Source organism: Dipodomys spectabilis, unplaced genomic scaffold (assembly GCF_019054845.1).
Source record: "Dipodomys spectabilis isolate Male_0828 unplaced genomic scaffold, ASM1905484v1 ptg000042l, whole genome shotgun sequence".
NCBI lineage: Eukaryota > Metazoa > Chordata > Mammalia > Rodentia > Heteromyidae > Dipodomys > Dipodomys spectabilis.
The window spans coordinates 10,674,805-10,689,043 of NW_024870719.1; the positions used below are offsets into that span (position 1 = coordinate 10,674,805).

The 14,239-nt window shown below is 35.9% G+C and overlaps 1 protein-coding gene across 3 annotated transcripts in view; it reads right to left on the reverse strand.

Moving 5' to 3' along the window:
• Positions 1-11,860: 11,860 nt before the first annotated feature.
• Positions 11,861-14,239, reverse strand: part of Klhl28 (kelch like family member 28) — a 35,246-nt gene continuing 32,867 nt past the window's right edge. For all 3 annotated transcript variants that reach the window (XM_042677938.1, XM_042677937.1, XM_042677939.1), the window contains exon 5: positions 11,861-12,102. In XM_042677938.1, the coding sequence (XP_042533872.1) occupies positions 11,939-12,102 (164 nt within the window). In that variant the 3' untranslated portion in view covers positions 11,861-11,938. The remainder of the gene's footprint in view (positions 12,103-14,239) is intronic.

Genomic DNA, 14,239 nt, shown 5'->3' on the forward strand with positions numbered 1-14,239 from the left:
CCTGTGCTTTCTCACAACTGGTGCTCTGCCACTTGAGCCATGCCTCCAATTTCAATTCTTTGTTGGTAAATTGGAGATATGAGTCTTGGATTTGTCTGCCTGGGCTGGCATCCAAGCATTATCTTCAGTTTTCAGTTTCCTGACTAGCTAGGATATTGTCATGAGCCACTGGTACAGGGCTGTTCCTTCATAAGTACCCTAAGATCACGCTTTCTTTTGCAGTTTAAAGGAAATGTTTTAAGGGAAAATGCTTTAGACATTTACCACCATTGATTTTAATGTTTACATTTCAATAGACAGTTTGCTGTAGGTTTAAGGATGAGATTAGGTGCAATACATTTAAAGACTTCTACAACACAGTTGTAAACAACACAGTTCACTGCCAAATACCAAATTGCTAATGTTTCATTCAATAAATTAAATCTTTTATTGTTATGGTGCCAAGTTCAGATAACTTCTTATAAAGATGGGCAAATGTGGGTGAAATATTGCTAAGAATGCTTCACTTTGAGTAAAGACAAAGAAAATTACTTTTTTAATGTAAGGATGAAATCTAATGGTATATTTTTAGAAATTCACCCAGGGTTTATTTAAGCACTTCCCCAAGTGTAATATAGGATTTGATTTATAAGTTTTTCTGATAACACCTTCTTACATAAATCAAAGTACTAAAATATACATAAATGGTGTATACATAAATGGTGTAAAGTATTAACCTTAGTAAACTCTAATGTAGATTCTTTAAGGAATTGCACTTTATTTGGAATACTCGTTTATCAGTCAATGATATACCTACCTCACTGGGTTGTTGTGAGGATTAAGATGTTTATTAAAATATTGACTACCTTGAATATGCTAATAAAAACCATTTTTCTACCTCTTTCATGTCCATAAAGTCTCTCAAATTCTCTTACTATGAACTTTTTAGATTTTTTTTCATGTATTTAGGCAGTAGTTCATATTATTATATAAGAGGAATTAAATGTGTGTTCTTGAATCCCAACTAATTGGGGTTGAAGAATTGGCAGTATTTTGTTGCGGTAGTACCTGGCCAGTAGAGACAAATTATCTCTGGCTGACCAAACAGTGAGTCATAATCAAGAAGATTGAGATAAACTGGATTACCAACAGAATATTCAGGTGAGAATGTGGAAATTTCTTTGTAAATACCCTTAGAAAAATCTAGGGAAGAGAAGCCAAAAGGTAAAGAATAATCAGAATATATTTTAAATCAAAATACCACCAAGAAGAAAAGTTTTAAAACCTTGTCTACCACCATGGGAGATAAAGAACAAAACTAATAAGGAATGTCCAACTTGATTCTCTTCAAAGTACTCTCCAATTTATGACAATTGTATTATTGTGTCAATGTGTATTATTCATTCAAAATAGCTTTCACTTATAAATTATTTTATGTGGCTTAATATTAAGCACTATCACTAGTCCCAATCCAATAAATGAGAAACAGAAACATGTAACTGGTAAGTAAATGAGTAAGAGAGAATCCAGTGTTCTCTTTCTTAGAAATACATGTAGATAACTACTATGACACATGAGCTATAAATGTTGATATTCTGAGCAGTATTTTAACCAAGTTAATGTCATAATTATTTGAAAATAACTTTCATTATAACTAGGCAGAATGTTAGAACTTTATGTAAAACCACTTAGTATACTATTTTATCTAAAACATTGACCTTCCTTGGTCAATGTTTGGGCACTTAAAATCAATGTCAAATTCTTCAATCCTAAAATTCCATATCATTTAAAGTTGATCTCACTGAAACTTTTATACAAATGTCTTAAATCTAATGCTTTGCTCTCAGGAATTCTAAACCCTTGACTCGAGGTTCAGTCTCTGATCATCTGGACAATCTTCTATGATTTGAATGATGTTCTTCCAGAAAATTCAAGTTGCATTTAATCCCCACAAAAGTGGTATTTAAAAAGTGAGGCCTTTTAGGAAGTTAGTAGGATTTCCTCTCAGCCTTCATGAATGAGCTTGCCCTTACTGAAGGATTTGAGGGACTGTATTCTATCCTCCCTTCTGCCACATGGGGACCCAAGGAAGGCTCCCTTTAGATATTAGCTTCTTGGCTTCCAGAATTATAAGAATACCAAGTATTCTGTTATTGCAGCACATTCAAATTAATTTTGAAGAGTGAATGCCAATCTTTTCTCTGGAAAGTTAAGGTAGTACAGTTTAGTAGGGAGGCCTCTGTAGCTAATTTTTATATGCTAATATCTGAGGATCTATATTAAATTATGTACCTTCAAATTAAGCAATATGTTCCATAATCTGCCGTTTTCTCAATAAGGTCTTCTGCAAGGGATAAAAGCAATAACAATAAATAGTTGCGGAAGTGGCGCTGTAGCTCAAGTGGTAGAGCGCTCGCCTTGAGTTGAAGAGCTGAGGGACAGCGCCCAGGCCCAGAGTTCAAGCCCCACGACCGACAAAAAAACAAAAAAACAAAACAAAAAAAAAAACAATAAATAGTTGCTGCTGCCAAACAGCTGGGAGTGGTGGTCTACACCTATAATCCAATAAATCAGGGAACTGAGGTAGGTATATTAAGTTACATGAAGAATGGAACAAGAGTTTTGAAAGCAAATTAGCTGTGCAAGTTGTCAAGTTAAAAATCTGCTCCTTGTGCATTTGACTATAGTTTTATTACTTTTTTCATGTTGATCCTAAGGTGTGTGTGGAATTTGTGTGTTTGTCTGTGACAGAGCTGCCGTTTGTTTGCTAGGGAGTCACCCCATGACTTGAGCTATTCCTCTAGGCCATCTGAATTTTTTGCCTAACTTTAAATAAGACTATAGGGCTTATAACTTCTGTTCAGTGACAAATCATGAGTTTGTGATGCTAAGATTTTTTTTTTCAGTCATGAGTCCTAAAACTCTTCAGCTCAAGGTTAGCACTTACCACTTGAGCCACAGCACCACTTCCGGTTTTCTGGTGGTTTATTGAAGAGTCTCAAGGACTTTCCTGCCGGGGCTGGTTTTGAACTGCGATACTCAGATCTCAGCCTCCTGAGTAGCTAGGATTACAGGTGTGAGCCACCGGCGCCCGGCTATGCTAAGATATTTTAAAGGTCCACATGACTCTATAGTACTGAAGAGAACCAATAAGAGAGTTAGGGCTCTGGAACAACACATTCCTGGAGATTGGCACGGGGTGATGGAGGCAAATAGCATGAGAGAACTCCAAGAGGACAATGAGACTCAGTATGTTTAATGGAAGAGGGTGGGCTTCATATGGGCAAGGTTGCCATGAACATGAATCTCCTGTTTGAATGCCAGCTTGTTATCATTCAACTGCATTTGCCGATAAGCCAACTCTTAGAACTGAAACTGCAACTTAACATGACTCTAAATTCTTTGTTAACCAATTGATTGTTCATGAATAAATTGTTTTAACTTCCAAAGTTTTTGCTTTTAGGTTTATTGTATTGTGGTTAGCAAATATATTCAACATGATTTCCACTTTAGATTTGTCCATCTATAGAATATTAGGCTTGATGTCTTAGAAAGTCTCCAAAATGACCAAGTATCATGAACTCAAGAATTTTTGTATATTTCTTTTAATGTGCTGCTTTAATTAACTTTCCCATCTTAAGCATGTAGCTACTCCTATTAAATTTTATTGGAAGTTTATTTTTTTCTCCTAAGCTTCAAAAGGTGTGCAGAGGAGTTACCATTGAGTATATCCATGTAAGTGTCCAGTGATTTTTTTTTTTTTGGGGGGGGGGTTCGGTCGTGGGGCCTGAACTCTGGGCCTGGGTGCTGTCCCTCAGCTATTCAGCTCAAGGCTAGTGCTCTACCACTTGAGCCACAGCACCACTTCCGGCTTTTTTCTTTTTGCTTATGTGGTGCTGAGGAATGGAACCCAGGGCCTCAGGCATGCAAGGCAAGCACTACCACTGAGCCACCTTCCCAGCCCTGTCCAGTGATTCTTGATCAGTCATCTCTTCCATCATTCTCTCCATCTTGCCTGCCCCTTCCTCCTGGACTCATTTCTTGTTTTCCTTATATATGTACACAGAGGCATATGCTTATAGATATGATTTAATACAGTACATGCAGAAGTAAACATTTTGAACAATTAGCAGACCTTTTAACCAAATGAAGGTGGGATTAGTGGGGATGAATGAAAAAGGGCACTGGAAAAATACATTCAGAATATTCAATGTACATATGTGATAAAAATAAGTTTCTTTTTTCTTTTTTTTGCCAGTTCTGGGGTTTGAATTCTGGGTCTGGACACTCTCCCTGGGCTCCTTTTGCTCAAGACTTGAGTCACATTGCCACTTCCAGCTTTTTCTGAGTAGCTTATTGGAGATGAATCTCACTGATTTTCCTGTCCGGGCTGGCTTTGAACTGCGATCCTCAGATCTTAGCCTCCTGAGTAGCTAGGGTTACAGGGGTGAGCCACTGGTGCCCAAGCTGGTTTTTTTTTTTTCCCCCAGTTCTGGGGCTTGAACTCAGGGCCTGAACACTGTCCCTGAAACTTCTTTTGCTCAAGGCTAGCATTCTACAACTTGAGCCACAGCACCACTTCTGGCTTTTTTTGTTAATGTGGTACTGAGGAATTGAACCCAGGGCTTCATGCATGCTAGGCAAGCACTCTATCACTAAGCCGCATTCCCAACCCCTCTTTACTTTTTATTAATTGTAAAAAAATATCATTTGAAATAACTTCCAATATTGTCAAAATTACAGAAAAGTAGTAATAATAGAGTTCTTGAATACTTTTTCCAAAGTTCAACAAGTCTTAATTTTTTTTTTTTTTTGTCGGTTGTGGGGCTCTTCAGCTCAAGGCTAGTGCTCTATCACTTGAACCTGTGCCACTTGTGGCTTTTTCTGTTTATGTAGCACTGAGGAATTGAACCCAGGGCCTCATGCATGTGAGGCAATCACCCTACCACTGAGCCACATTCCCAGCCCTCAATGATTTTATTTGTTGCTTTCTTGAAGCGGAGTCTCATTATATGTCTGTTGTCCAAGTATAACAAACAATATTTCTAGCCTTGAGTTCTATCTTGGCATTAGAAGGGTCTTTTGCATTCCACTGAATTTATTTGATGTCTGCAATCCACCCATCATACTGTCTTTAACTTTCTACCATAACTGCCTTAAGAACTCATGAGGCACAGAGGAAGATCTGCCAGAGTAATATATTCTATTTTCCCTGCTTGGTTGGGTTGGGGGAATGAATCAGAAGTGTTTTGTTTTTCTATTTCAATGTTATTTGGGGATATGGTTCATTACTTCTTCATACCTTACTTCCTGTCTTGCATATACTAAGCTGACAGATTTTGCAATAAGTTCTAGGCAATGTGAAAAACCCCAATAAGGCTAGGAATGTGGCTTAGTAGTAGAGTGAGTGCCTAGCATGCATGAAGCCCTGGGTTCAATTCCTCAGTACAACATAAACAGAAAAAGCCAGAAGTGGCGCTGTGGCTCAGTGGTAGAATGCTAGCCTTGAGCAAAAGCAGATCAGGGACAGTGCCAGCCCTGAGTTCAAGCCCAGGATGGGCAAAGAAAAAAGAAAAAAAAATAATCTATTTAGCCAAGAAATCTTTATTTTTTAATATGTAGTTTAATATGTAGATGTATGTAATAATACATGTTATTTATAAGACACTTTAAAACTTCTGTAGAACTTCTGTTAAATTCCAGCTTCATCTAGGAATTTCCCTCAACTAGGAGGGAGCGAGCATTCTTAGGCATTCTAATCAGGATATTTATACTCAAGGCAATACAAGTAGTTCTACTATCCATAATGTGATTGATATGCAATGTTTTACTGATTAGCAAGAAAATTTATTGGGGAAGTAGATCACAGACTAACAGAAATCTACTCTTACTAGTGAAAATAAATAGCCAACTTTCAGTTTTGTATTTTACTACCTCCTTAAAAATAGCATCTGAGCATACAGAAAATTTTGTTTGGAAGAAAATGGATGGAACTAGAGACCAACATGTAAATGAAGTATGTGAGATTCAGGAAGACAAATATCACCTTTCTCTCATGTGGAATCTGTATTCTAACCAAATTAGAAAAAGCATAGTTTGGGAAGAGGAAGGGGGTTAGTGGGAGATAGAGAAGATAAAAGGGTAATGGTGAATATAATTGCAATACATTATATGTGTGTATAAAAATGCCAATGAAATCCATTATTTTGGGGTTTTTTGTTTTTTGTTTTTTTTGGGTCCGGTCGTAGGGTCTGAACTCTGGGCCTGGGCGCTGTCCCTCAGCTCTTCAGCTCAAGGCTAGCGCTCTACCACTTGAGCCACAGCGTCACTTCTGCCTTTTTTCTTTTTTTTGCTTATGTGGTGCTGAGGAATCAAACCCAGAGCCTCAGGCATGCAAGGTAAGCGCTCTACCACTGAGTCACCTTCCCAGCCCCAAATCCATTATTTTGTACAATTAATTTGGTTAAATAATCTGTTTAAAAGAAACAAAAAAAAGGAAAGAAAAAGAAAATGGCACCTGAGTGTCATTCACTTGTTGGCAGCACTCATTATATATATATATATATAATTGTTGCTGATTTGATGCTATGAGATGCTTTACAGATACTGCTTAAATCTCCCCATTTGTGTGTGTGTGTGCATGAGTGAGCACGTGTGTGTGTGTGCTGGTCCTGGGGCTTAACTCAGGGTGCTATCCCTGAGCTTTTTTGCTGAACACTAGTAATCTACCACTTGAGCTATACCTCCACTTTTGTCTTTTTGATTAGAGATAAGTCTTATGAACTTTCCTGCCCCAGCTGGCTTTGGAAATTCTGAGATTTCAGCCCCCTCAGTAGGTAGGATTACGGTGTGAGCCACCCAGGCCTAGCTAACCCTTCCCCCCTTTTTGTTAGTCTAGTTAGAGAATCTAAAAGGATAGAAATTGAGCTTGCTTACTGAGCTTTCTGTGAGACAGAATTTGGTCTTAGACCTGTTTTCATTACAAGCTGGTGATGAGGTAAAGGAGTACCTACCTCAGGCCCATCTCCACTTTTTTAGAGATGAATCTCAATCTGTAACCTCACTGGCTTCAAAAATGGCTCTCTGTCTCTTAAGGACTACTGAGATTACAGGCTTCTTCCCCCTTGCTGAATCCATCACAACATTTTTTTTCCTCCCATGGTACTAGGGTTTGAACTTGGCTTCATATTCATTCATTGGATCTGGTTTGCTCCCTGATGCTCTATCACTTGAGTCATAGTTCTAGCACAGCTTTTTGCTTGTTATTTTATGGAGATGGAGTTTCAAGGACTTCTCTGCTTGATCCTGCTTTGAACTAGGATACTCTGGATCTCAGCCTCCTGCGTACCCAAATTTAAAAATGTGAGCCACCATGGCCTTCCACTTCAACTGAGAGCTATACCTGTCCACTAAAAAAGAATCTAAGAGACAAGAATAATGAAGTTCAGTTCACAATTATAGTATGATACACATTTACAATTTTAAATTTTATTTTAAATACTTCACATTCAATGAAATTTAACCATAACCATCAGAGCATTACCACAATAATATGCACAAAGAACTTTTAAGAGACAAAGGAATACAACTGTCAACAAGTTAAATGCCACTTAACTATGTAAACAAAAATAAAACCCTGATGCTAAAAAGGTATATATTCAGAGGTAAAATACAGGTATAAAAACATTTCAATATTAACATTACTCACAACTAAATCACATTCTTTGAAACTGAGTACAAATATTAGTACTCTACACCTACAGAATTTCAGAATCCTGTTAAAATCAAAACCATTTCTGGTTTATGATACAGCACGATTCATAAGGCAAAAATATAGGCATTATCATCCAGTTCTTTAATTTCATTTGTATTTTAAGGCAAACTTGGAAATTTTTGCTTTGTATTTTAAAATAAATAGGATTTTATACATGGTAACTTGACTAAATAAACAACAAATTTTATCTAGTTAATATTGAAGACATAGGTATGTAATATAAAAGATATAATAATTTCTCTCTACAGATATAAACGATTTTGACTCCACACATACTACATTTGTAAACCTTTTAATATTTAATATGTTTTGTACTTATTGTATTCCTCAGTCTTTTGAAATGCATTTCAACACTGAATCAATAGAGCTTAAATGAAAATCCAATACATATCCAGCCACAGAATCATTAATTAAATTACACCTAATTAAAATGCTATTTACAAAGGAGTAAAAAGGTTCAGAAATAGAACTGGATGTTAACTTGACATATGACATCTTATAATTTCTTAACTTCCTGACTAAAGAGGTTATAGAGGTTATCACAAGTTTATTGAACTTTAAGCAGTATGTTTATTGAAGAATCTGATTTTCCTGAAAATGAGCACTTAGGTGACAATACCAGGAATCCAATACCAAAAGTGAAAATAAACACAATATGATATATACATACATTTTCCTCAATATTAGCCAGAGCCTGAATATTCTACATTTTTTTCTTTCCTATAGTTTTGTTGTTGTTCTAGAAAGTACATTACCCAATTCCAGGAAATGTAAAGTCCTATAATTATCAGGATTTTCATGATTCATTTTCATGCTTATAGAATTGCTTATAAATAAACTAGATGTCTAATTACTTATGATGTTGGAAGAAAACAGAATCACACTTTACCATAAAAGTTATTGGGGTATAGAATTACTCCACTATATTTTGTTCTTTTGAGTGAGAACATATTTCTATTTCAACAGATAGATACTGTTTTACAAGCTCTGGGAGTTTCTCATATATCTAGTAATCTCTCCATATATGTCAAAGTATCAAAACAAAAATTCAAAACCTAAGGCATTTTTCTATCACTTGATACACTTCCTATAATTTAATATCATTTATATTTAAACAAGATTACCAATTACAAGTGCAACTTATAAATGCCCTTTAGGTTAAATTTTTAAAAATCTGTTAAGTTCTATTACTACATCCAACAAGAATTACATAGTCAACTATTCCTTTCAAATTAAGTCATTATCTGTCATTGATTTATTTCTATTTTCCTCTTTCATTCTTTCCAAAATTATTTCTGCATAGTCTTAAATAGCTTTCCTGTCCTTGTCTGAATGTGTATAGTTATGTATAATACAATTAAATCTAGGGATTTATGACCAAGTGTTTGGTCCTTTTTAATAGAAGAAATATGTAGCTTTAAATTCACGACTTGCAAATTATTCATAATAAAACTCCACAGATTTTCAAGAGAAAGCTGTATTATAAACTTTCCAGATCTCAGGTCATATTAGTATCACCGGCTGTTCACCACAGTACAACAGAAATCTCAATATATTTCTAATTTTTGAATGACATTTTTTTCTTCCCTTCAGAGGTGGGTGCTCACAATTTGTTCTTTGCGATATGATTCCTACTATAGGTCAAGATGTCTTACATTTAGTCTTCATCAAGATGAAATTTAGAGTTTTAAAAAATAATGATTAGGGTGTACTTTTGAACTCATTTGCAAATATTTATATATTATAAACTACTTTGATAGTGGTATACAAGAGTAAAACAAAATAAAATGACTGGTATAGATATTCTATGGTATTTCATTGGTTTAACGTTCATGGTCTTTCATATCCTTTTATTTTGTGGAAAGAGAAGATTAAAAATAGTATAAATGTATTTAATAATTTGACAAATAAAGGCAACTGAGTTGGGGAACTAAGTATGTGATGGAACCTATTTTTAATTGTTTTGCTTTAAACAAAGTTTAGGCTATCCACAATAGTGCACCTTATTTCTATTCAACAGAATTATTTAGATCAATGAAAAAGTTATTGCTATATATCATTTTGTTATTCAAACAAGCAACATAAAAAATTCAGCTGATTTTATTAGTAGCTTCTGTGAGTTCTAAATGAGACTAAAAATCACCTTACAATCTGCACAAATATTCATAAAGCATGATACTACTTTCATGATTAAAGATAACTACATCATTTTGTAGTATATTCTCAAGTCTACAACTAGTAGTTTATGGAAGAACAAGGAGAGCTAGCTACAAATTGCTTGGTTATAGTTTTAAGAAACAACAGGTATGCTAACAATTGAACTTTTGTAATTACAAATGGCTTCTTAATAATAGTTTAGGATATTATGGCACTTAAAAATGCAGTATGAAGTTCTTCCTGGGGGCTGGGGGAAAATGCACTGGCCTACAGAGACTTATAAAGACATAATGAATAGTTAAAAAAGAAAATCAAGGAAATGAAAACAAGATTACTACAGTACCAAACACACAAGTACCGTCATTATAATGAAAATACAAGTTTTAATGCATTTACTAAAACATGCTAAAATAAACTAACTTCCTAAAAAAAAAAAGCTGTCCTTGGCTACTGCAAACATTTCTTTAGTCAAAGCAGAACCAAATTTAGAACCATTACTGAAGTAAACATCAAGTTCCAGTTTTCTTCAATAACTTTAAAATATTCAGTTACCTAAGAAGTGAACAAACTAATGAATAACTACCTAGTCCTTTATATTTAATGCATATATTTCTGTTTTAAGGATATGATATCTCTAGCACATGTACAAAAACAAAATGTATCTTCCCTTAATCATTATTTAAAACCAAGAAAAGCAGGATATAATCCATTTAGATAATTTTTGGATTTAACATTAATATAATCACTAACATTTTTAATAAACACAGTTAATCAAGCCAGTAAAAAGAAAAGACAAAGACAAAGCAGTCATGCATATTTCACACTAAGGAACCAAAAACAAAAAAACAAAAAAACACATCAGTTACGGCCTTGTGAAATCTTACAGTTAGCACCATTTGTATATCTGAATACATCATAAAAGCAAATAAAAATCTTTAAAAAAAACTAAAATTATTTCAGGTATATGAAAAAAAATGAAGAGTGCATCAAGCGGGTTACTAAACACTTAAAATACCTGCAGCAACACTGGGAAGCGTGCTGAACTACTAAAGAAAAATTGAAACTGATACCAACTCTATCCATGCTTATGACAGCATAGAAGAGTAACAAAATTCATCCAGCATTAACTTACACACGTATAAAATAAGGTAATAAAAGAAACTCTTTTGCAGACTTACTACACCACTAGCTCCAAAGCTGTTACCTGAAGGAATATCCAGATGACTTGCCATGGCATATATTTACAACCCTTAAAAGTACTGAAAGTAAAAGCAGCCCTTTGTATAAAATACGTGAAGCATATGAAATTTGCATCCTACAAGGATTATAAACATTCTTTTCAGTTGTTCCATACACTCTACAATCGACTACCTCTTTCATACAACTAAATCATAATATGCATCAAGAAAGGAAGACTATAATAACAATAATAATAATAATAATAAAAGCAGCAAGGTTTCTCTACATATACACATGGGAACATAAAGTAGCCTATCCCAGTCTTACGAAAAAAGTGCACAATTCAATTGGCAAAGTCTTTCCTTTTTCCTTAACTATTGATTTATTGTGGAACCAAGAGGAAACCAAACCTATTTGCCAATTCAAAAGTACCAACAACTCAAAAGTCTGAGTCTTCAAGCCATTTCAAGTTAAAAGAAAGCAATGTGGCTTGGTGCTAGTGGCTCATGCCTTATAATCCTAACTACTCAGGAGGCTTGAGATCTGAAGATCACAATTTGAAGTCAGCCTGGGCAGGATAGTCCATGAGACTTACATCTCCAATTAACCACCAAAAAGCTGGAAGTGGAGCTGTGGCTCAAGTGTTAAGAGTGCTAGCCTTGATCAAAAAAGCTCAGGGGCAGTGCCTAGGCCCTGAGTACATGCCTCAGGACTGGAGCACGCACGCACGCACACGCGCGCACACACACACACACACACACATGCACACACACACACAAAAAGCACTGTAGCTTTTAGGTTTCAGAAAACTGGACATCTTTTCATGCTATTCACAAGGGTTTCCAATTGTCAAAGTGCAGTTAATCCAAAATTGCAGCGACAGTATATCATGCCAGCTGAATCCAGCCACGTATCTGAGATAGGGTCATATTTCTGCACTGTGTTCAGATAGGAAGACCCCGAGTGACCACCAACCACATAAAGGTAGTTATCGATTACTGCAGCACCAACTCCTGGAAAGGTAGGTTAAAAAAAAAGAGAGAGAGACATGAAGCAGACTTTTTCTGAAGAGGAACAAGTGAATTTACACTTCAATATTTTCCTCACACATTCAATCAACCTATTATAATAGCAGTAACAATATTATATTATTAATAACAGCAAGATAGCAGTAAGTACTGCAAAACTGTACCTTTCATACAAAAGTAAAAGCCAAATTCTTCCTTCACCTCTGCTCTCCAATCCTACTCTCCCTCTCTCATTATAGGAAAATATTATTAAGGAAAACATTGTAATTGTACATATTCATAGGGGGCACTGACATTTCAATATATGTATGTATTGTGTGATGATCAGATATCGTCACGCATTATACAATCTTAATGTACTATTAAGAATATAATAAGCCCAACAACAGTGGCTCACACCTGTAATCTTAGCTACTCAGGAGGCTGAGATCTGAGGATCACATTTCAAAGCCAGCCCGGGTAGGAAAGTCCGTGAGACTCTTATCTCCAATAAACCACCAGAAAACCAGAAGTGGCACTGTGGCTTAAGTGGTAGAGCACTTGCCTTGAGCTGAAGAGCTGAGGGACAGTACCCAAATCCAGAGTTCAAGCCCTACGACAGCCAAAAAAACCCAAAAGTACTATTTTTGATGCAATCAGGAATGGTCTAATGCCATTTCTTGAAAGAGAATAGCATTTGGCTATTAGGTTTTGCTCAACTCAATCTCTCTTAATCTGGGCTGCTGGTCCCTGTGGCCATATCACAAATATCAGCCTCCTGCCACTGAGCTACTCTGTGCCCAGTCTCATTCCCCCATATCCCATCCCTTAAAGCCCCACAGCCTCTACTTTGGAAGAGAGTATCCCTCTCTGGTTTGTCCTGAATCTCTGGTCATTGAGTTCATCTTGTCTTCCTTCTCTGGTCTACTCTACTCTGTCTTTCTTTCTATATGTTTTATAATCTATTGATATACATTTTCTAGGAATCATTCATTCTGTCAGGTTTTCAAATATATTGAACTACATACGTTATGCTTGTTTTTTGGTGTTTTTTTTTTGGGTCCGGTCGTGGGGCCTGAACTCAGGGCCTGGGCACTGTCCCTCAGCTCTTCAGCTCAGGGTTAGCGCTCTACCACTTGAGCCACAGCGCCACTTCCGGCTTTTTTTCTTTTTGCTTATGTGGTGCTGGGGAATCGAACCCAGGGCCTCAGGCATGCAAGGCAAGCGCTCTACCACTGAGCCACCTTCCCAGCCCATACTTTATGCTTTATACATTATCACATACAGTTCTAAACAGAAGAAATCTACCCTAATTAAAAAATTCTCATGGTTACAAAATAAGCTAATTATAGTAAATGCTTAAACAGTTCATTCCATTTTGAACTTTCATTTTTCCTTAAATTTTTAAAAATTTCTTTATTATTATTATTATTTTGTTTAAGTGGTACTGAGGAATCAAACCCAGGGCCTCATGCATGCTAGGCAAGCACTCTACCACTGAACTACATTCCCAGCCCCTCCTTGAATGGCTATGCTTATTTAATCAGAAATAAATATTTCTAAAGCATTTCCATAAGAAACTTAATAATGAGACAAGTAAAAAATATTTTCACTTTACCTGCAGTATAATGTATTTGGTTTGTTTCCTCTATGAAGCACATTGTAGTCTAACCCTTTTATAGACTCTAACTGTCCCTAGGAGAATAGTGAAACTAATATATGAAACAAAATATGCGAGGAGGTAGAGGGTGGAGACAGACAAAATACCAGGAGGGAAGAAAGCAGGTTACAGACATTAGCATATAAGCACATTCCTGCATTTCTAAGAATCTAAAACAAAACACCAAGTACAGGCATGCTAGAGGAGGAGATGGGGGTCCAGGTAAAGTCCAAAAAGACTGAATTTTAGGTTAATAGAAGAAATAGCAGACTCTCAGACAGTTAAACAAAAGATAACTCCTCGTCTCCCACCAGAAGGCCTGCTAGCAAAAGAGAAAAGGAGAGCCTTCAGGAGGTTACTTCCAAAGGCAATCACATCTCCTAATTATATACCACCTCTTATCAGAAACCCTTAAAAGCCAGTAAAGCATGGAATGATATTTCAAGCACTGAGAGAAAATAAAATCAACCGAGATTATATATC